This window comes from Protopterus annectens, chromosome 10.part0 (assembly GCF_019279795.1).
Source record: "Protopterus annectens isolate FY-2018-M chromosome 10.part0, PAN1.0, whole genome shotgun sequence".
NCBI classification, from domain to species: domain Eukaryota; kingdom Metazoa; phylum Chordata; order Ceratodontiformes; family Protopteridae; genus Protopterus; species Protopterus annectens.
Window position 1 is genome coordinate 1,721,100,551 of NC_056744.1, and position 22,272 is coordinate 1,721,122,822.

Consider the following 22,272-nt stretch of genomic DNA (forward strand, 5'->3'; position numbering starts at 1 on the left):
AACTAATCCAATGGAAACTCATATAATCTGAAGGGACCAAATGCCCATTTATTCAGAGTTTTTTGCTTCACTTTCTGATCATTTGCTGATGTTCCATCTCTTGCAGTCACCACATTATCTTAATCACATCTTTTGGAAGTTTCATCTTTTGTTCTACTTATCACTGCTGTTTTTTTTTTTTTCTGTCAACATCAGTAAGTTCAGGAGTGCTATTTCTGGTTTACCAAGAGATTCAGTGCTGCCCATCACATCCAAATAGATTAAAGCAGTTACTGCAATCTTTTTTGCCATATTACAAATCACCAGCTTAAATATTGTTGAGTGCTCTGCACTCCCAGAATATTTGCTTCCAATCACACAGCATATTTTTTTTCTCATCTCCAACAATAAAGAAAAGCCAAGGAAAAGATCCAAGTTTCATAGTTGTGTAAAAATACTTGTGCAGGCATTGCTACCCCCCAAAAATCCAATTTCTTGGATCTAGTAGTGTACCTTGGGATCAGAATACATTTAGACCACTGTTCCCTCATAATCTATGTGTCTAAAATCCATGCCAGTGTAAACCAGTTGAGAACAGTGCTTGCTGCAGTTGTTGCCTACTCAATACACAAGAGCAGTGCATGGTAGTGGTGACATTCAGTGCACGACAGCAATGCATGGTAGTATTGCCACTCAGTGCACGAGAGCAGTGCATGGTAGTGGTGTCACCTCAGTGTATGAGAGCAATGCACGGTGCAGGTGCTGCTCAATCGTTGTATGACTGCAGCACATTGAGGGATACTGTGCTCAATGTTTGTCTGCCTCTGCTGTGAGGACTCCATTTATGTTCATATTGTACTTTAACACAACTACAGGGTATGGAACACTGGCTATACTGTCATCTCAGGAACACTGTAGAACAGCATTTTCTAGAGTGATGGGTTCTATACTGGAGGACAACACAGACACTGCCTTGTCTTTCCAATGTTTAGCAAGTAAAGGATCACACTGCATCTAAGTATGTTTGCCATGCTTACTCTTTCACACACTATATTTAGATTGTTTGGCCATCCAGTTGGATGTGTTTTAATGTGCCATAGCACCATAGTCCCCTCATCCAGCTGGTGCTTTGTGCTGCTGTGCTGTAGCACCATAGTTCCCTAATCCAGCTGGTGCTTTGTGCTGCTGTGCTGTAGCACCATAGTCCCCTAATCCAGCTGGTGCTTTGTGCTGCTGTGCTGTAGCACCATAGTGCCCTAATCCTGCTGCCGCTTTGTACTGCTGTGCTGAAGCACTACAGTCCCTTAATCCAGCTGGTGCTTTGTGCTGTAGCACCATAGTGCCCTAATCCAGCTGGTGCTTTGTGCTGTTGTGCTGTAGCACCATAGTCCCTTAATTCATCTGGTGCTGCTTTGCTGAAGCAGCATAGTACCTTAATCCAGATGGTGGTGTGCCTTAACATGATAGTCCCTTAATCCATCTGGTGCTGTGCTATAGCAATGTAGTCCCATATCTAGCTGGTGCTGTGTTTTAGCACAGTACCTTATGTAGGTGGAGCTGTGCCATAGCACCATAGCCCCTTAATCCACTGGTTCTGTGCTAGCTGGTGGATAAAAAGTAGTTGTCAAAACAAATATAGTGATTCCTTGCCTAAGCATCCTTTCTACAATCAACTACTACATGGTATGACAGACTATGACCCAAGTTTCACTCCTAGGCAGTATAGACCTGTATGTTCCACATAAACTGAAGTGCGTTACGCAGGACCTCTCCTTCCTGCTATACTACTGAGGCCTTCCAGGTATGAACTATTGGAAAGATAGTCTACCATGGAAGGAGCACTCACAATGAAGATGACAGTCAGTGCAGGATGCACAAATCACTGTCAGTGCATTCCAGATCAGACAAATGTGGTACAACTTGTTATATCCAGGCTTCTGCCTATGCAGGTCTGTGACTCTGTCATTACAGTTGAACTGCTGCATAATTTTGTAAAATCTGTTTTGTGGCATTACTCAGGAAAGCTCCATTTGTGAGGTAGCAATTATTGTTCTGGTATAGCTCACCGCTGGTGTTTGTACTCTTCATTTACATATACAGATAGCATGCATACCTGTATTTCTTTGGATGCTCTGATATCTTCAGCTGTTAGACAACTCCAGAGTGGATCAACTTTATTGGTCGTATGCAGCTAGAATCCTGCTTTCAGGTCATGCAGCACATGTAGGGGAAATAGATTAAGAAGGCCAGTTTCTTTACCTTTTTTAAGCATTATCCTTATCGTAACAACTGACTGCACAAGTCCTCCCTTGCTATGTGACTGAGAGATGCATTGGTGAGCCAGAAGTTGAGTCATTGGTCACAGTACTGCCTGCATAGCTCACTGATTCTGTTATGCATGTTCAGTTTACAGTGAACATTTCAGGTATATGTAGCCAGTGGTCTGTGCTGTAGGCACCTGACTCAGACAAGTTATGCATAGCTTCATCTAGAGATTCAAGCATGGTGGATCATGGTGAGTTTTCCACTTATTCAGAACTTCTTGCTGAATGATACCTTGCAAAGGAAAGGCTTCCAGAGGTGACCAAATGGGATGCTGCAGTCCTTGTTTGCATCTGATAACTCAGCTGTTGGCCATATTTTGAAGTTTCTCACCACAGTTTGAACAGAGTTGCACCATTGGCACTTTGTCATCATCAGCACTGCTGCTTCCTGCTGCCCACCACAGCCCTTATGGACAGGCATTGTGTCTTCTCCCTGTGTAGTGCTGCCACAGCTCTGACTGTACTGTCCTTATGAGCAGGCATTGTCTTCTCCCTGTGTAGTGCTACCACAGCTCTGACTGTACTGTTCTTATGAGCAGGCATTGTGTTTTCTCCCTGTGTAGTCCTACCGCAGCTCTGACTGTACTGTTGTGTCTTCTCCCTGTGTAGTGTTACCACAGCTCTGACTGCACTGTCCTTATCACAGCTCTGACTGTACTGTCCTTATGAGCAGGCATTGTGTCTTCTCCCTGTGTAGTGCTACCACAGCTCTGACTGTACTGTCCTTATGAGCAGGCATTGTATCTTCTCCCTGTGTAGTGCTACCACAGCTCTGACTGTACTGTCCTTATGAGCAGGCATTGTATCTTCTCCCTGTGTAGTGCTACCACAGCTCTGACTGTACTGTCCTTATGAGCAGGCATTATGTCTTCTCCCTGTGTAGTTCTACCACACCTCTGACTGTACTGTCCTTATGAGCAGGCATTGTATCTTCTCCCTGTGTAGTGCTACCACAGCTCTGACTGTACTGTCCTTATGAGCAGGCATTGTATCTTCTCCCTGTGTTGTGCTACCACAGCTCTGACTGTACTGTTCTTATGAGCAAGTGTTGTATCTTCTCCCTGTGTAGTGCTGCCACAGCTCTGACTGTAATGTCCTTATGAGCAGGGATCGTGTCTTCTCGCTGTATAGTGCTACCACAGATCTGACTGTACTGTCCTTATGAGCAGGCGTTGTATCTTCTCCCTGTGTAGTGCTACCACATCTCCGACTGTACTGTCCTTATGAGCAGGCATTGTGTCTTCTCCCTGTGTGGTGCTGCCACAGCTCTGACTGTACTGTCCTTATGTGCAGGCATTATGTTTTCTCCCTGTGTAGTGTTACACAGCTCTGACTGTACTGTCATGTCTTCTCCCTGTGTAGTGTTACCACAGCTCTGACTGCACTGTCATGTCTTCTCCCTGTGTAGTGTTACCACAGCTCTGACTGTACTGTCCTTATGAGCAGGTGTTGTATCTTCTCCCTATGTAGTGCTGACACAGCTCTGACTGTAATGTCCTTATGAGCAGGGATCATGTCTTCTCGCTGTATAGTGCTACCACAGATCTGACTGTACTGTTCTTATGAGCAGGCGTTGTGTCTTCTCCCTGTGTGGTACTGCCACAGCTCTGACTGCACTGTCCTTATGTGCAGGCATTATGTTTTCTCCCTGTGTAGTGTTACACAGCTCTGACTGTACTGTCAAGTCTTCTCCCTGCGTAGTGTTACCACAGCTCTGACTGCACTGTCATGTCTTCTCCCTATGTAGTGTTACCACAGCTCCGACTGCACTGTCCTTATCACAGCTCTGGCTATACTGTACTTATGACCAGGCTTCTCCCTGTGTAGTGCTGCCACAGCTCTGACTGTAATGTCCTTATGAGCAGGGATCGTGTCTTCTCGCTGTGTAGTGCTACCACAGATCTGACTGTACTGCCCTTATGGGCAGGCATTGTATCTTCTCCCTGTGTAGTGCTACCACAGCTCTGACTGTACTGTTCTTATGAGCAAGCATTGCCTCTTCTTCCTGTGTAGTGCTGTCACACCTCTGACTGTACTGTACTTATGAGCAGTCGTTGTGTCTTCTCCCTCTGTAGTGTTACCACAGCTCTGACTGTACCGTCCTTGCAAGCAGGCATTGTGCCTTCTCCTTGTAAAGTGCTGCCAGTGACATATTATCTTTGTTATTACAGCTGTGAGCCCACTTGTGACATAGTATGTAGGGTAGGGCACTGTCTTCATCACTGATGATGCCCACAGATTTATGACTGAACTTGCAGTTTTGCCCTTCTCAGTTTTGGTGATTTCTGCCCGTTGGTGTACAGCAACCAGCATCAGATCATCCCTGGGGGTCTTCATTACCTTCTTCCTTTGGATGACCTAGACTTCCGATTGGACTTGTTGTAGCTGAGCATTTTATCATCATGCCTATACTTTAGCAAGCACGCTCTTTCTTTCACTGTTGTGAAATTCATGGCCTGGATGGTAGAGATGCCTGGCATACCACTGTGAGATTTTGTCTTTTTTATTGGTAATTAACTCACTTGCACTACTGTTCCTCAGTACCTGCAGTAAAAGGATAACAAGCGTTCATACCTCAGTGTGTCATTTGGCACAAAAATGGTCAACAATTAAAACGACTGGGATGGCTGCAACACACAGTACCTTAGCTGTTTCAGTACCCAGCCACATACATTGCCTCTAATACCTGTATGACTGACAAAAAATATTCCATGGAAAAAATGGCAGACTAGTAATGGACAAAGTGACGTATTGTACCTGCTGAATTAGCTGCAGTAAGAAAAACTGCCTGGTCATTGTAGATAATTAATGACCACAGTACAGGGCCATACACCCCAAAACATACTTAAACCCTGGGTGACATAAGCAGCAGTGAAAGTACATTCTGGCCCCGACAGGCAGTTGATCATGACCCTTTCCTTGCTCACCTTAGTGAGCTGAACATCTGTGTATCTCTTGGTGGAATCACCTATGACTAGACTGTTTGTGTGTGTGTGTGTGTGTGTGTGTGTGTGTGTGTGTGTGTGTGTGTGTGTGTGTGTGTGTGTGTGTGTGTGTGTGTGTGTGCGTGCGTGTGCATGCATGTATGTGTGTCTGTGTGTGCGTGTGTGTGTCTGTGTGTGCGTGTGTCTGTGTGTGCGTGTGTCTGTGTGTGTGTGTGTGTGTGTGTGTGTGTGTGTGTGTGTGTGTGTGTGTGTGTGTGTGTGTGTGTGTGTGTGTGTGTGTGTGTGTGTGCGGGTGTGTGTGAGGGTGTGTGAGTGTGTTAGCTGGCAGATTCTGGCCCCGACAGGCAGTTGATCATGACCCTTTCCTTGCTCACCTTAGTGAGCTGAACATCTGTGTGTCTCTTGGTGGAATCACCTATGACTAGAATATGTGTGTGGGTGTGTGTATGTGTGGGGATGTGGGGGGTGTGGATGTGTGTGTGTGTGTCTCTGTGGGTATGTGTGTGTCTGTGGGTATTTGTGTGTCTATGTGTCTGTGTGTGTGTGGGTGTGTGTGGGTGTGTGTGTGTGTGTGTGTGTGTGTGTGTGTGTGTGTGTGTGTGTGTGTTAGCTGGTGGATTCTGGCCCCCAACAGGCAGTTGACCGTAGCACTTTACTTGCTCACCTTGATGAGCAGAACACCTGTGTGTCTCTTGGTGGAATCACCTATGACTAGAATATTTGTGTGTGTGGATGTGTGTGTGTGTGTGTATGTGTGTGTGTGTGTGTGTGTGTGTGTGTGTGTGTGTGTCTCTGTGGATATGTGTGTGTCTGTGGGTATGTGTCTCTGTGGGTATGTGTGTGTCTGTGTGTGTGTGTGTGGGGGGGTTGTGTGTGTGTCTCTGTGGGTATGTGTGTGTCTGTGGGTATGTGCATCTGTGGGTGTGTGTGTGTGTGTGGGTGTGTGTGTGTGTGTGTGTGTGTGTGTGTGTGTGGGTGTGCGAGTGTGTTAGCTGGCAGATTCTGGCCCTGACAGGCAGTTGATCATGACCCTTTCCTTGCTCACCTTAGCTGAACATCTGTGTGTCTCTTGGTGGAATCTCCTATGACTAGAATATTTGTGTGGGTGTGTGTATGTGTGTGGGGATGTGGGGGGTGTGGATGTGTGTGTGTGTGTCTCTGTGGGTATGTGTGTGTCTGTGGGTATGTGCGTCTGTGGGTATGTGTGTGTCTATGTGTCTGTGTGTGTGTGTGTGTGTGTGTGTGTGTGTGTGTGTGTGTGTGTGTGTGTGTGTGTGTGTGATAGCTGGTGGATTGTGGCCCCCGACAGGCAGTTGACCATGGCACTTTACTTGCTCACCTTAATGAGCAGAACATCTGTGTGTCTCTTGGTGGAATCACCTATGATTAGAATATTTGTGTGTGTGGGTGTGTGTGTATGTGTGGGTATGTGTGTGTGGGGATGTGGGTGTGGGTGTGTGTGTGTGTGTGTGTGTGTGTGTGTGTGTGTGTGTGTGTGTGGTGTGTCTCTGTGGGTATGTGTGTGTCTGTGGGTATGTGTCTCTGTGGGTATGTGTGTGTGTCTGTGTGTGTGTGTGTGTGTGTGTGTGTGTGTGTGTGTGTGTGTGTGTGTGTGTGTGTGTGTGTGTGTGTGTCTCTGTGGGTATGTGTGTGTCTGTGGGTATGTGTGTGTCTGTGGGTATGTGTGTGTGTGTGTGTGTGTGTGTGTGTGTGTGTGTGTGTGTGTGTGTGTGTGTGTGTGTGTTTGTGTGTGTGTGTTTGTGTGTGAGTGTGTGAGTGTGTGAGTTAGCTGGTGGATTCTGGCCCCTGTCAGCCAGTTCATAGGTCCATAGGTAGGTACTAGGCTATTGCCCCTAGAGCCTATATAAGCCTAGCCAAACGGTATCCTGACTTTTGCCACCCAAGAAAATTATTTTCCTGTGCCCCTGTCAAGCAAAGCCACAGAATTGATCCCTGGGGTGAATTTCCTATCTCCCATCCAATCATCAAGATTTTTCTTGAAGAGTGCTAATGGGGAGCTTTGTTTGACATAGATAAGTAGTTTTTTTCCTGAGTATGGGAAGTCTCTGAGACAGGAATCTATCCCTCCAGCATGTTCTGTTTATTGTGGTGACAACGTTTAGGTCCCTAGACTGTGTAGCTCGGAGGGATTGGGATTTCTTTACGTTGAGCCTGTCCAGCAGCTCTGGGTTTGACATAGCTTTGTATGTTAGGCAGAGATCGCCTCTGAGTAGGCGATATGCGACAGAGTAAAGTTGGAGTTTTTTGAGACGGTCTGTATAGGACATCTGTTTGAGGCCATTAATCCTCTTTGTGAGGTATTTCTGTGGCCTTTCCAGTTATTGTAGATGTGTTGTGAGGTACATACCAAAAGGGGTGTTGTACTCTATAATGGGTCTAATGAGTGATGAGTAGAGGGGAACAAAGACCTCTTTTTTCCTGGATGAGAAACCTTTTTTAATGAGGTGTGCCACGTAGAAGGATTTCCTGCCTACTGTGGCGATGTGATTATCAAAGGAGAGACTACTGTCCACCTGTGTCCCAATGTCTCTTATCACACTTTCGGTGTTAAGCAGACTACTGCCTATGTGGTAGTTCATGGGTACAGAGTTTTTACCAAAAGGGATGACAATGCACTTTTTGGCATTGAGCTTGAGGCCATGGCTTTGACACCAGGCATCTGACTCAGTGAGGCCTTTTTGTAGGATGTCCACATCGTTAGGAGATTTGATTATGGCTCCTAGTTTGCAGTCATCTGTGAACTTTGTTAGCCAAAGACCTTCTGTGTTAGCCTGTACTTCAGAGAAGTAGATACCAAACAGGAGAGGACCTAGGACTGAACCCTGTGGTACTCCACTTGTCACTGGTCTGAAGTTGGATTTAGAGTCTGCTACTTTCACAGTGTGGGTTCAGTCAGTGAGCCAGTTGGCAACCCATCTTGTGACATACAGATTTATACCTAGTTTAGTGAGTTTGTCTATAATTCCAGAGTGGGGGATGGTATCAAAAGCCTTGGTGAGATCTAGATAGGCTGTGTATACCACCTTACCCTCATCTACAGCTTTGGCAACCACTTCAAAGAAGTCTATCAGGTTTAGGAGACATGATCTGCCTTTTACAAACCCGAACTGGGTAGAGTCCGGAGTTTGGAGATTACCAATGTCATTGTTTATAAGTTCCATGATGATATGCTCCATAGCCTTGCAGACCAGGCTCGTCAGGCTAATGGGGCGGTAGTTCCTGGGGTCTTTGGTGGCTCCCCCTTTATGGAGTGGGAAAATCGTTGCTGTGCACCATTCAGTGGGCACAAAGCCTGAGGTGAGGCTATGATTGAACATGGTACTTAGGTGGGTGCCAGTTCATTCTGTAGTTCATGTAGAACACAGCCTGGGATGTTGTCAGGTCCCATGGATGCTGTGTTCTTGGCTTTGGAGAGTGTATTTTTTACCTGTGCAGCCATGATTACAGATACTTTGCATTCTTCCAGTATAGAGATGGGCCCTTTAGGGGATGAGAGAGGGGGTAAAGGTAGCACTGAACCTATCTGCCAGGATGTTGGCAATATCAGTTGGTTCTGTATATTTAGTGCCATTGTCCTGTAACTCAGAACAGATCTGAGTGTTGCCATTGAGATTCTTGACATAGCTATAGAATGCTTTGTGGTTGTCTTTAGACTCAGTGGCGATTTTGTTTTCAAAACTAGCTTTGGAGGATTTTATGAGGGATCTCAGCTTCTTACTGAGGCTGACCACTGAGTTCCTCCAATCATGGAATTTTACTCTTTTTTGCAACAGTTTCTTTCTTCTGTTGTAGAGTTTGTTTATAGCAGAGGACCGCCAGATTGGCTTCCTTTTTTTGGAGGATAGCATCTTGGTTCTGTTAGGGATTGCACGATCCATGCACTCGTCTAAGTGCTTATAAAGTGCAATTGTATAGGATTCAGCAGTCATATCTCTACTGTCCATCAGCATGGGTGTCGTGAAGTTTGCCACTTCTGTCTTAAGAAGTGTGAAGTTGGCTTTGAAGAAATATTTTACAGTGGTTTCCCTAATGGGGGGGTGGGGCTGGGATGTAGCTGTCTAGGGTGATTTGCTTGTGGTCGGATCTGACCAACGAGGAGTTGACCTCTGGTGTGGAACATCGGTTGCCCATGTTGGTAATGACCAGGTCTAGGAAATTGCTGTCCCTAGTGGGGGTGTGGATAAGTTGATCCAGGGCATTAGAATTTATGAATTCCAGAAAACGTTGAGCACAAAAGTTGGTACATGAGTAGTTTTCCCAGTTAAAGGTGGGGTAGTTGAAATCACCCATTATTAGGGTGTTAGGTTGTACCCTAATATTTTCCAGTGTATCAAGCTGACCTTGACCCTTTCCTTGCTCACCTTAGAGAGCTGAACATCTGTGTGTCTCTTGGTGGAATCACCTATAACTACAATATTTGTGTGTGTGTGTGTGTGTGTGTGTGTGTGTGTGTGTGTGTGTGTGTGTGTGTGTGTGTGTGTGTGTGTGTGTGTGTGGTTGTGTGTGTGTGTGTGTGAGGGTGTGTGTGTGTTAGCTGGCGGATTCTGGCCCCGACAGGTAGTTGACCATGACCCGTTCCTTGCTCACCTTAGTGAGCTGAACATCTCTGTGTCTCTTGGTGGAATCACCTATGACTAGTATATTTGTTTGTGTGTGTGTGCATGTGTGTGTGTGTGTGTGTGTGTGTGTGTGTGTGTGTGTGTGTGTGTGTGTGTGTGTCGGTGTATGAGAGTGTGAGAGTGTGGGTGGGTGTGTGAGAGTGTGTGAGAGTGTGAGCGAGCGAGAGTGTGAGTGAGTGAGTGAGTGAGTGAGTGAGTGAGTGAGTGAGAGTGAGTGTGCGAGAGTGAGTGTGCGAGAGTGAGTGTGCGAGTGTGAGTGTGTGTGTGTGAGTGTGCGAGAGTGAGTGAGTGTGCGACAGTGAGTGAGTGAGTGAGTGAGTGAGTGAGTGAGTGAGTGAGTGTGAGTGAGTGTGTATTAGTTGGTGGATTTTGACCCCCAAAAGGCAGTTGGCCATGACCCTTTCCTTGCTCACCTTAGGGAGCTGAACATCTGTTTGTCTCATGGTGGAATCACCTATAACTAGAATACTTGTTTGTGTGTGTGTGCATGTGTGTGTGTGTGTGTGTGTGTGTGTGTGTGTGTGTGTGTGTGTGTGTGTGTGTGTCGGTGTATGAGAGTGTGTGAGAGTGTGGGTGGGTGTGTGAGAGTGTGAGCGAGCGAGAGTGTGCGAGTGTGCGTGAGTGAGTGAGTGAGTGAGTGAGTGAGTGAGTGAGAGTGAGTGTGCGAGAGTGAGTGTGCGAGAGTGAGTGTGCGAGTGTGAGTGTGTGTGTGTGAGGGTGTGAGAGTGAGTGAGTGAGTGAGTGAGTGAGTGAGTGAGTGAGTGAGTGAGTGAGTGAGTGAGTGTGAGTGAGTGTGTGTTAGTTGGTGGATTCTGACCCCTAAAAGGCAGTTGGCCATGACCCTTTCCTTGCTCACCTTAGAGAGCTGAACATCTGTGTGTCTCTTGGTGGAATCACCTATAACTACAATATTTGTGTGTGTGTGTGTGTGTGTGTGTGTGTGTGTGTGTGTGTGTGTGTGTGTGTGTGTGTGTGTGTGTGTGTGTGTGGTTGTGTGTGTGTGTGTGTGAGGGTGTGTGTGTGTTAGCTGGCGGATTCTGGCCCCCGACAGGTAGTTGACCATGACCCGTTCCTTGCTCACCTTAGTGAGCTGAACATCTCTGTGTCTCTTGGTGGAATCACCTATGACTAGAATATTTGTTTGTGTGTGTGTGCATGTGTGTGTGTGTGTGTGTGTGTGTGTGTGTGTGTGTGTGTGTGTGTGTGTGTGTGTGTGTGTGTGTCGGTGTATGAGAGTGTGTGAGAGTGTGGGTGGGTGTGTGAGAGTGTGTGAGAGTGTGAGCGAGCGAGAGTGTGCGAGTGTGCGTGAGTGAGTGAGTGAGTGAGTGAGTGAGTGAGTGAGTGAGTGAGAGTGAGTGTGCGAGAGTGAGTGTGTGTGTGTGAGGGTGCGAGAGTGAGTGAGTGTGCGAGAGTGAGTGAGTGTGCGAGAGTGAGTGAGTGAGTGAGTGAGTGAGTGAGTGAGTGAGTGAGTGAGTGAGTGAGTGAGTGAGTGAGTGAGTGTGAGTGAGTGTGTATTAGTTGGTGGATTCTGACCCCCAAAAGGCAGTTGGCCATGACCCTTTCCTTGCTCACCTTAGGGAGCTGAACATCTGTTTGTCTCATGGTGGAATCACCTATAACTAGAATATTTGCTTCTGTGGATGTTTGCCTTATTGGCTTATGGGCTGAAACACCATGAGTGAAGCTGTACGGGTCATGTTGGATGTTGCTTTGGTATAATATTTGTGTTATTGCTGTGGATCCCTTGTGTTATAGCTGTATCTAGGAGGCCTTTGAAGTTTGAATATATTACTTTTAAGAGTCTCAGCAGATGCAAGTATGTGTGATTCAGCCTTACTGTGAGTGATAGGTAGAATGTGGTGCCGTGTGTTTCTGACATCCTCTTCAGTAATTGTAGTGGCTGTATGTGAGAACCCTGCCTCCATTGATGATGAATAATTACATCTCTCTCACTTAGTATCCAATTGTTTAAGAATCAGGTGGTTGTCAGTAAACATGAGACAAATTACTACGTTATGTCAGGATGCCCATTTTCACCAAGGTGACAGCCGAGAAAAGGGACAAAGTGCATATCCATGGTTTTGGATATTTAGTCTGTGGATTCCAAGAAGGGTTGTACCATACAGGTATAGAATAAGCTTATTTGAGTCCTCTTTAATTGAAACTATAATTTTGAAGACAATATTGTTGAAGCAATGCTCCAATGTGCTCGGATCACATTAATGGGGTATTGTACGGGTTTAAGATAGGTTTGCTTGGGTGCTGTTTGACTAGAACTATGTTAGTGTAATTTCCCAGAGCAATGTACCTCTGTGTGCAAACCAGGTGCTCACTGTGCAACCATTTACTCAGGAAATATCTGATGTTTTTATAGAAAAGGTTGGTTTCTAAGTTTCTGTGTGTGTACAGATGTATACAGGGCATGGCTAACTTGCACATGTACTCAAGAAATATCTTATGTTTTTATAGAAAAGGTTGGTTTCTAAGTTTCTTTGTGTACAGATGTATACATGGCATGGCTAACTTGCACTTTGTAATGAGAAGCATCATGCGTAGTAGAGGGGGAGACTGAGATGACATTCTGGTGGGCAGGCCAGCTCTCCCCTGCCACAGAGATGAGACCAAAGCACAAAAAAAGCTGCTCTGAGTCATGACAACCCAGGGCCTGGGGCTGTGATGTGGTGAGGAATTCATCTCAATACCTACCTTAACTAATTAGAAATGTTATCACAGGAGTAGAGATACACCCATATAACCCAAGCCTCAGCTAGCAGCAGTGGTTGCTTCCCTGACTCGGTCATCTCCCACTGGATTGCTGCCATTGCCGAGGTGGGACTCTGTGACCACAGCCAGCAGTTGTTAAAAAAGCAGATGATCTACAAAAACAGTGCTTGTGAATTTATTTATTTTATTTTACATTTGTTAACCGGGCTAGTCTAACTGTATATATGTCCATTTTCAGTAGAGACCCGGGAAGGAATGGGGCTCAAGAGGAACCACCCTGAAGCAGGGTGCCCACACAAGCCCAAAACCAAGAACCTGTGGAAAAATAATTTAACATGTACTTCACAAATTCAGCCTGCAGTACTATTATAACTAAATTGTGTTTTTTGTTCTTCTTTCGGCTTTTCCCAGTTAGGGGTCGCCACAGCGGAACTCCGGTCCACTAATGATTGGCAGTAGATTTTTTTATGGGTGCCGAGGTGCCAGCTCGATGCCCAACCTTCAGTGAAGGCATGCCCATTCTACACATGTCTTTCGAATGCCACTCGACTGCGGGGAGGACATGCAGACTCCACACAGAAGGCGCTCCAGCCGAGAATCGAATGGGAGAACCTTGCTGTGAGGGAACAATGCTACCGCTGCACCACCGCGGCTTATTATAACTAAATCGTGTACATAATTAAAACAAATCATTAGTTTTGTTCCTAATGTTATTTCCCATCATACGTCTTCTGTTTCCTCCTTAATTTTCCTTGTTGCTGTATTCTTCATTGAAACAAACAGCAAAGGACTCAACGGATAACATTTCTCTGCCTTCTTTCCCATTTAAAATAAGAACAATCATACTTCAAATTAATATTTGCAGTCTTTTTCAAAGCCTTAACTTTCCATGATGTTTTGTTTATGTTCAGCATTATCAAATGCCTTTTTTGCATCTGTCACTAAAATCAAACTCTGATTTTGTTTTTTTTTACGTACTGTGCTGTCCTGAGTTATTATTAATAGTAAGATATTTGCATCATCTCTTTCTAAGTATTCATGTCTGCTTTTTCATATTATATCATCCATAAAAACTTCTTACCCTGAACTGCACTGTTTCCATTGATATTTTATAGTCACAGTTATGTAATGCTATTGGACGATCTCCTGTTAACCACATTAAATGAATTCTTCTTCAAAGGGATTTACTCAGTTGCAGTCCTTATTTCATTATTTCTTGCATGTTGTCTTTACATTTTTTGTCCCTTTTCCTCATGCTTTCCATATAACTTTCCTCCTTTACCTGAATATAACTTAATAGTTATGAAACTTATTTTTTTATCTTTAGTTTTATATCTTTACAGTCACCATTCTGTCATTTCCTCCATTTTTGTAGTGAATGAATTCTGTTTTCTTTACTGTTTCTAATTTTTGTACATCTAAGACAAATTCTTTATATATTCCCTAAGGTTTCCTCTTTCCCTTAATTCTAAACATAATGTGTTCTGTTTTTATTCATGTTACAGGAGTACTTTAGATGAATGTCGTGTGATAATACATTTTCCTTTTCACACGCAGGATACAAAATCCCCCAAGACAACTTGTTATTGCTACTTAGAGAAGACAATGTTAAGCTACCAGATGGTGATGTGGAAGAGAAAAATACTACAGAACAGAAGGATAGTTTTGAAGACGAGCCCAACAGTAAGTAAACAGCTTATTAATGATGTATTTTGTGAAATTGTTTCTAAGTGATGCAGATCTGGAATTTTGAAAAGTAGAAGAAAGATACATAGTTGCAAGATCAGAAGATGCGATAGTAAATTGAGACAATAGAAATCTAGATAAATTGTGATAGTTGCATTTTACTTGTATCATAACCTCATTGTACTCTGTAAAATTCAAAATTACTTTGCTTGTTAACCTAGATAAGTTTATTACAGTAAAAGTGAAACTGAACTTGGTGAGAGTTGATTTTATGAAAGACATACAAACACTTTGCATAAGGGACGGCCACGGTGGTGCAGCGATTAGCATTGTCGCCTCACAGCAAGAGGTTCTCCTGTTCAATTCTTGGATAGAGCGCCTTCTGTGTGGAGTCTGCATGTCCTCCCCACAGTCGAGGGATGTCTAAAGACATGCAGGTAAGTGCGTGCATGAATGGGTGTGCCTTCTTTGAAGGTTGGGCGTCGGGCTGGCAACTCGGCACCGTAAAAATCCACTGCCAGTCATTAGCGGACCGGAGTTTCGCTGTGGTGACCCCTAACTGGGAAAAGCCGAAAGAAGACACACACACACAGACTTTGCATAAGGCAACTTTTTTAGCTTTTTGATGAATGTGATAACATCTTGGCATTTACACAATGTGTATAATTCCAGAAGTAGCAATTGAAATATAATGTGGTAGAGAAGATCTGGCTCCTCAGAGCCTGCCTTTTTAAACTTCATGATTCTTCGTATTTCCTTTAGTTAAAATTTTATTGGGCACAGCCTCCTGTTTGAACAGAAGGGTAGAATAGGCTTATTAGCAAGAATTTAGCCACTCAAGAAAATGTTTAAATTAGTAATGAGGTATATTTGATCATCTACCATAATATGGAATGGTGGAGAAATATAAATAGTAAATACAATAAATGGCTTGTTTTAATTGTATTGTCACATATGTTTTTCCCCATAATGTCGAAGTATTTTTTGGGTTGATCAGAAAAAAGAATCAATGAAAGACATAATTTGTTTGCGACGTGCGATTTAATCACAGTCATGTTTGGTGACTCCTGCAGCTACGGAGATGATAGCACCAAACCTACGTTTCAAAAATTGTCATTCTTTTCAGTAATTTTAATGAAAAAAAACTGGACTGGATGCACGTGCTTCCTGACTGTATGGGTCGTTTTGGAGGATTTGGATATGACTGAGATCGTAGTTAGTTTCTTATCCTGTCGTAATGCAGTTGCAGTTTAGTTTTACTGTTTAATGTACTGCAATGCTGCAGAGAATAGGACACATTTTTAGTGTCTGCTTTTTGCCCTTTTTTAGTTGTGTGAACAAGTATCTTGGATTTAGAAAGGTTTTACATGATACAAAAGCCTTAATTTGGAAGTTTTTGATGTCACACTAAGCCACTCTACTGCTGAAAATTTCCCCTCCCTCTCTGGTCCTCAGTGCAGGTCGATCTAAAAATGTCTGTGCCTCCTAAATTGCTTGACCAAGTGGCCAAATAAAATTTTTCTCCAGGAAGAAGAAATGATGACCATAAAAACACTGTGGCCACTCATTCATTCATATGTGAGTACTCATGGTGCTGGTAAGTTCAATGAAAGTGTGAGGGTGGGGATGTGTAAGTCTTTTATATATGTATAGATAGGTTGACACTGAAAATTTCAAATGCCGATTTGCGAACTTTGAGTGTCGAAAGGCAGTTTTCAAAGTTGCAAAACGGTGACTCACAATATGTCAAACCCACAACAGCGAATGCTAGTGTGCATTCAGTGTTGCGAGATCGACATATTGATTGGAACTTTGCCCTTTTCCTCACTGTAGTGTGATCTCGGAGTTGTAATATATGAGTAGCAGGGGATGTGGAGGGTGCAGGGGACTTGCCCCCCCCCCCTACAAAACATGTGTTGGATGTCACCGGATGTTCAGGTAAGTTAAAAAAAAGTCAAAAAGTCGAATTCAACTTGTTGACATTTTTCATGTTTTGTTATTGTACGATGTTGTTAATTTTGAAAGTGTTTTTCGAGTAAGTGATTACTCACAAAAACATTGTCAAAATTATGATAGTAAACTATATAGATATGTGTGTGTCTGTCTGTGCACCCCCCATGTGCATTGGTGTCTGAATGTGTCTGCTTTTGTATGTAGGGGCCCTTTGCTAATGAGATGTATGGGCCACTAGGGAAAACATTACACTGTGCTGTCAGACCTGGCCATGCTAGAGTTCAGAGACATGCTAATAATGAGGTCTTTCTCATTACAGCTGTACTCGTATCCGAGACACATTTTCTCACTGTCTTTTTAATTGATCAACCGGCATTAGGCAGTTAATGTGAGCGATAATCATTTTAGTGAATCATAGGGTTAGGTAGTATAGTTAAGTATGGGGTATTAGGGCTGGGTAGTATAGTTAAGTATGGGGTATTAGGGCTGGGTAGTATAGTTAAGTATGGGGTATTAGGGCTGGGTAGTATAGTTAAGTATGGGGTATTAGGGCTGGGTAGTATAGTTAAGTATGGGGTATTAGGGCTGGGTAGTATAGTTAAGTATGGGGTATTAGGGCTGGGTAGTATAGTTAAGTATGGGGTATTAGGGCTGGGTAGTATAGTTAAGTATGGGGTATTAGGGCTGGGTAGTATAGTTAAGCGATGGGTATGAGGGGTTTGACCTCTGCAGAAACATTGTGTTAGTTGTGATTTTGGGAATTTTCAGTGATGGTGGCTTTCTTACACTGAGTTTTGGTATTTGTGCATTTATTTCATCAGTACTGGATTTGGCATTGCTCACTTGGTATGAATTCTGTATTCTCTGCCATCATTTAGAAAGATTAACTTACACATATTTGCATATAAATATAAATGCTGTTAATAGACGTATGTCATGCTATTACTTGCTAGTAGACTTGTGTTATCTGATTATATCTTTGTAACTTGTGTAGTAATTGTTAATTTTCTGGAGATTTTCTCCTTGGGTATCCACTGAAAATGGCCCCCTGAATCAGCTGGATTAACCCGGTTAACAAATGTCAATAAATAAATAAATAAATGTGAATATGGAGTTAAAGATGGCTGTGACTGTCTGTCAGGCCATACTGTTTTTTTTGTCGTCATGTTTGTTTTATAATTGTTTACTTTATTAACAGTTTGAAGATTCCATTTTGATGTTTTTTTTAACACCTTATTTATCACTTAAGATATAAGTAAGCATACATTTATGGGAAAAAAACAAGCCATATTAACATATTCCTAGTTGCAAACATAATACATCACATATATTATTTTGTATGATTATCATTAACCTAACATTCCGCTATGGTGCAGCAGTTAGCGTTGTCGCTTCACAGCAAGAGGTTCTCCGGTTCGATTATCAACTGGAGCACCTTCTGTGTGGAGTCTTCATGTTCTCCCCACAGTTGAGTGACATTTAAAGACATGCAGGTAGGTGCGTGTGTGAATGGGTGTTCCTTCGTTGAAGGTTGGGCATCGGGCTGGCACCTCGGCACTGAAAAAATCTACTGCCAATCATAAGCGTACCGGCATTCCGCTGTGGCGACCCCTAACTGGGAAAAGCCGAAAGATATTACTATCATTAACCTAACATTACATAAATTGATAAACTCCTACCTTCCTTTAAACCTCACACCTCTTTAAAAACATTATTCTCCATGTATTTTCTAACAATATTTTTCTACGTAATTTGCCTCTACCCTTTTCTAAAGATCTACCTTTCAGTTCTTCTATCTCTGTTGCAATATTCGGTTCTTCAAATGCAGTTGGTTTAGACTTTGATTTTCATTTTCGAGTAGTTCATTTTTTGGCAGCCACCATAATTAAACTTAACAGAGCCTTACAATGTCTAAGCAATTCAGCTCTATCCCAGCTTAAAACAAAAAAAAAATAATTTTGTTTGTTACATCCATTTGCTCATATAATATTTCTTGCAGATTATTTTGTAGGGATTTTTAATGTATGCCAAATCACTACATTCCCAAATAATATGTTCCCAGTCACCTCTCTCTTCTTCACCACACCTCCAATATTTGCCATTTACCTGAGAAAAAAAAAACACTTCTAAGCAAAAATGCTAAATCTTTAAGACTTTTTTGCATATGCTTTCCCATTGTTGTCTTGTGAATTGCTTATCCAGTCTCTCGTCCCAATCTTTTCTAACCTCCTCTGATTGATTCCTATAGTTATTATGCAATATTTTATATATGCCCTACTAATTATTAATTTTTAACAGTGTATGTTTTAGATTCTAATAAAAACTTTAGCACAACAAGTCTTTGTTCGGATTCCTCTATCCCGTTTTCTTTGCCTACACACTGATGTCAATCCCTGATGGGGGGGCAGTCTCTAGCCTGCAGGCTAAGCTTTCTTCCCATTCTGTTAGTTCCCCTCTTTAGTATTTGCTCCCAATTCCTTGGTTCCTTTGCCAGTTTTCTCCAGTTAATTCCTGACACATTTTGTCTATTTCCTGTACCCCTAATTGCAGAGATACCTATCAGCAAAATCGCCTTTCTCCATTTCTGCTATTTCTATCACACTGGATGTTCCAGTCTTGTCTTGGCCGTCTGCCAATCAGACCATTTTCTAAGTTGTCTGTTTCACCAAATTACTTTCATTACATGTAAAACAAGTTTTGACCAATGTACATTTCCATACTTTTGTCTCTATGGTGTTCGTCTATTATGGCATCAGTTGCTAGTCATGTAATGTCTGTCTTGTGGTCATCTGTCAACTATTAGATTCCTTACGTGTTGATATGTCTGATTGGTAGTCCATCTGTTGATCTGAAGCCTGCTCTTTCTTCTGTATGTTTGTTGAGCTAACTCATTCCAGTCATTCACTATTTGTAAACAGTTGTTGCTTCCCTTAATGGCAGAGACTCACAACTGCCCATGCATTAGAGAAATAAAAATGAAATACTGACCACTTAAGCTGGTGAGTAATTAAACCTCACAATGAGCATGCTCTGAACTGATCTTCTTCTTCTTCTTTCGGCTACTCCCGTTAGGGGTCACCACAGCACATCAACTGTTTCCATTTCTTCCTGTCCTCTGCAGCTTACTCTGTCGCACCAACCACCTGCATGTCCTCTCTCACCACATCCATAAACCTTATCTTAGGCCTTCCTCTTTCCCTGTTACCTGGTAGCTTCATCCTTAGCATCTTTTTCCCAATATACTCAGCATCCCTCCTCAGCACATGTCCAAACCAACGTAATCTTGCCTCTCTGGCTTTGTCTCCAAACCTTTCAACCTGGGCTGACCCACTAATATACTTATTCCTAATCCTGTCCATCATCGTCACACCCAGTCATACCCAGTGCAAATCTTAACATCTTCAACTCTGCCACGTCAAGCTCTGACTCCTGCCTTTTTGTCAGTGCCACTGTCTCTAACCCATATAACATAGCTGGTCTCACTACCCTCTTGTAGACCTTCCCTTTCACTCTTACTGGTACTTGTCTGTCACAAATCACTCCTGACACTCTTCTCTACCCACTCCATCCTGCCTGCACTCTCTTCTTCACCTCTCTTCCACACTCACCATTACTCTGAACTGTTGATCCCAAGTACTTAAACTCATTCACCTTCACCACCTCTACTCCCTGCATCCTCACCATTCCTCTATCCTCCCTCTCATCCACACACATATATTCTGTCTTAGTCCTGCTGACCTTCATTCCTCTTCTCTCTAGAGCATATCTCCACCTCCCCAGGGTCTCCTCCACCTGTTCCCTACTCTCACTACAGATAACAATGTCATCTGCAAACATCATAGTCCACAGGGAGTCCTGTCTGATCTCATCTGTCAACCTGTCCATTACCATTGCAAATAAGAAAGGGCTCAGAGCTGATCCTTGATGTAATCCCACCTCCACCTTAAATGCATCCATCACTCCCACCGCAGACCTCACCACTGTCACACTACCCTTGTACATATCATGTACCACTCTTACATACTTCTCTGACACTCCTGACTTCCTCATACAATACCACAACTCCTCTCTAGGCACCCTGTCATATGCTTTCTCTGAATCCACAAAGACAAAATACAACTCCTTCTGACCTTCTCTGTACTTCTCCATCAACACTCTCAGAGCAAACATCGCATCTGTAGTGCTCTTTAAACCATACTGCTGATCACTAATCATCACCTCCCTTCTTAACCTAGCTTCCACTACTCTTTCCCATAACTTCATGCTGTGACTGAACAGTTTAATCCCTCTGTAGTTATTACAGCTCTGCACATCACCCTTATTCTTAAAAATAGGTACCAAAACACTTTTTCTCCATTCCTCAGGCATCCTCTCACTTTCCAAGATTTCATTAAACAATCTAGTTAAAAACTCCACTGCCATTTCACCTAAACACCTCCATGCTTCCACAGGTATGTCATCTGGACCAACAGCCTTTCCGTTCTTCATCCTCTTCATAGCTATCCTTACTTCCTCCTTGCTAATCCACTGCACTTCATGATTCACTAACCGCACATCATCCAACCTTCTCTCCCTCTCATTCTTTTCATTCATTAACCACTCAAAGTACTCTTTCCATCTCCTCAACACACTCTCCTTGCTTGTGAGTACGTTTCCCTCATTATCCTTTATCACCCTTACCTGCTGCACATCTTTACTAGCTCGGTTCCACTGTCTAGCCAATCGGTACAGGCCCTTTTCTCCCTCCTTAGTGTCCAACCTTTTATACAACTCTTCATACACCTTATCCTTAGCCTTCGCCACTTCCCTCTTTGTCATGCACCTCATCTCCTTATACTCATGTCTACTTTCTTCATCTCTTTGACAATCCCACTTCTTCTTCACCAACCTCTTTCTCTGTATACTCTCCTGTACTTCTTCATTCCACCACCAGGTCTTCTTGTCCTCCTTCCTCTTTCCAGATGTCACACCAAGCACCCTTCTAGCCATCTCTCTTACTAGCTCTGCTGTAGTTACCCAGCTATTCGGTAACTCTTCACTGCCACCCAGTGCCTGTCTTAACTCTTCCCTGAACATCACCTCACAATTATCCTTTTTCAATTTCCACCATTTGATCCTTGGTGCTGCCCCCACACTCATCCTCCTCTTCTTGATCACCAATGTCATCCTACAAACCACCATCCTATGCTGCCTAACTACACTTTCCCCTGCCACCACTTTACAGTCTCCAGTCTCCTTCAGACTGGCCCTTCTACATAAGATATAATCCACCTGTGTGCATCTTCCTCCACTCTTGTATGTCACCCTACGCTCCTCCCTCTTGTTAAAATACGTATTCATCACAGCCATGTCCATCCTTTTCGCAAAATCCACTACCATCTGACCTTCTGCATTCCTTTGCTTAACACCATACCTACCCATCACATCCTCATCCCCTCTGTTCCCTTCACCAACATGCCCATTGAAATCTGCTCCTATCACATCCTATCCTATCCAACTCACTCCAAAATTTTTCTTTCTCATCCATCGCACACCCAACTTGTGGAGCATATGCACTAACAACATTCATCATTACGCCATCAATTTCCAGCTTCATAAACATCACTCTATCCGGCACTCTTTTCACCTCCAAAACACTCTTAGCATACTGTTCCTTCAGGATAATGCCTATGCCATTTCTCCTCCCATCCACACCATGATAAAACAATTTGAAACCGCCTCCGATACACCTAGCCTTGCTCCCCTTCCATCTCGTTTCTTGCACACACAATATACCAACCATCCTTCGGTCCATCATATCAGCTAGCTCTCTCCCTATACCAGTCATACTGCCAACATTCAAAGTTCCGACCCTCACTATCACAGTCCTAGCCTTTACCTGCCTTCAGGCATGTCTTCTGCCTCTTCTCCTCCTTCGGCCAACAGTAGCCCGATTTCCGCCAGCACCCTGTTGGCCAACAGTACTCTGAACTGATACTTTCAATTATTAAATTGACTCGATGATGGAATTTTTACTACTGA

The 22,272-nt window shown here is 43.5% G+C and overlaps 1 protein-coding gene across 1 annotated transcript in view; it reads left to right on the plus strand.

Annotated features, from left to right (window-relative positions):
- The window catches only part of LOC122814469 (zinc finger protein 845-like), a 781,911-nt gene that overhangs the window by 384,880 nt on the left and 374,759 nt on the right, over window positions 1-22,272 (plus strand). Inside the window, exon 6 of the mRNA XM_044087049.1 lies at window positions 14,170-14,295. Within this exon, the coding sequence (XP_043942984.1) occupies window positions 14,170-14,295 (126 nt within the window). The remainder of the gene's footprint in view (window positions 1-14,169; window positions 14,296-22,272) is intronic.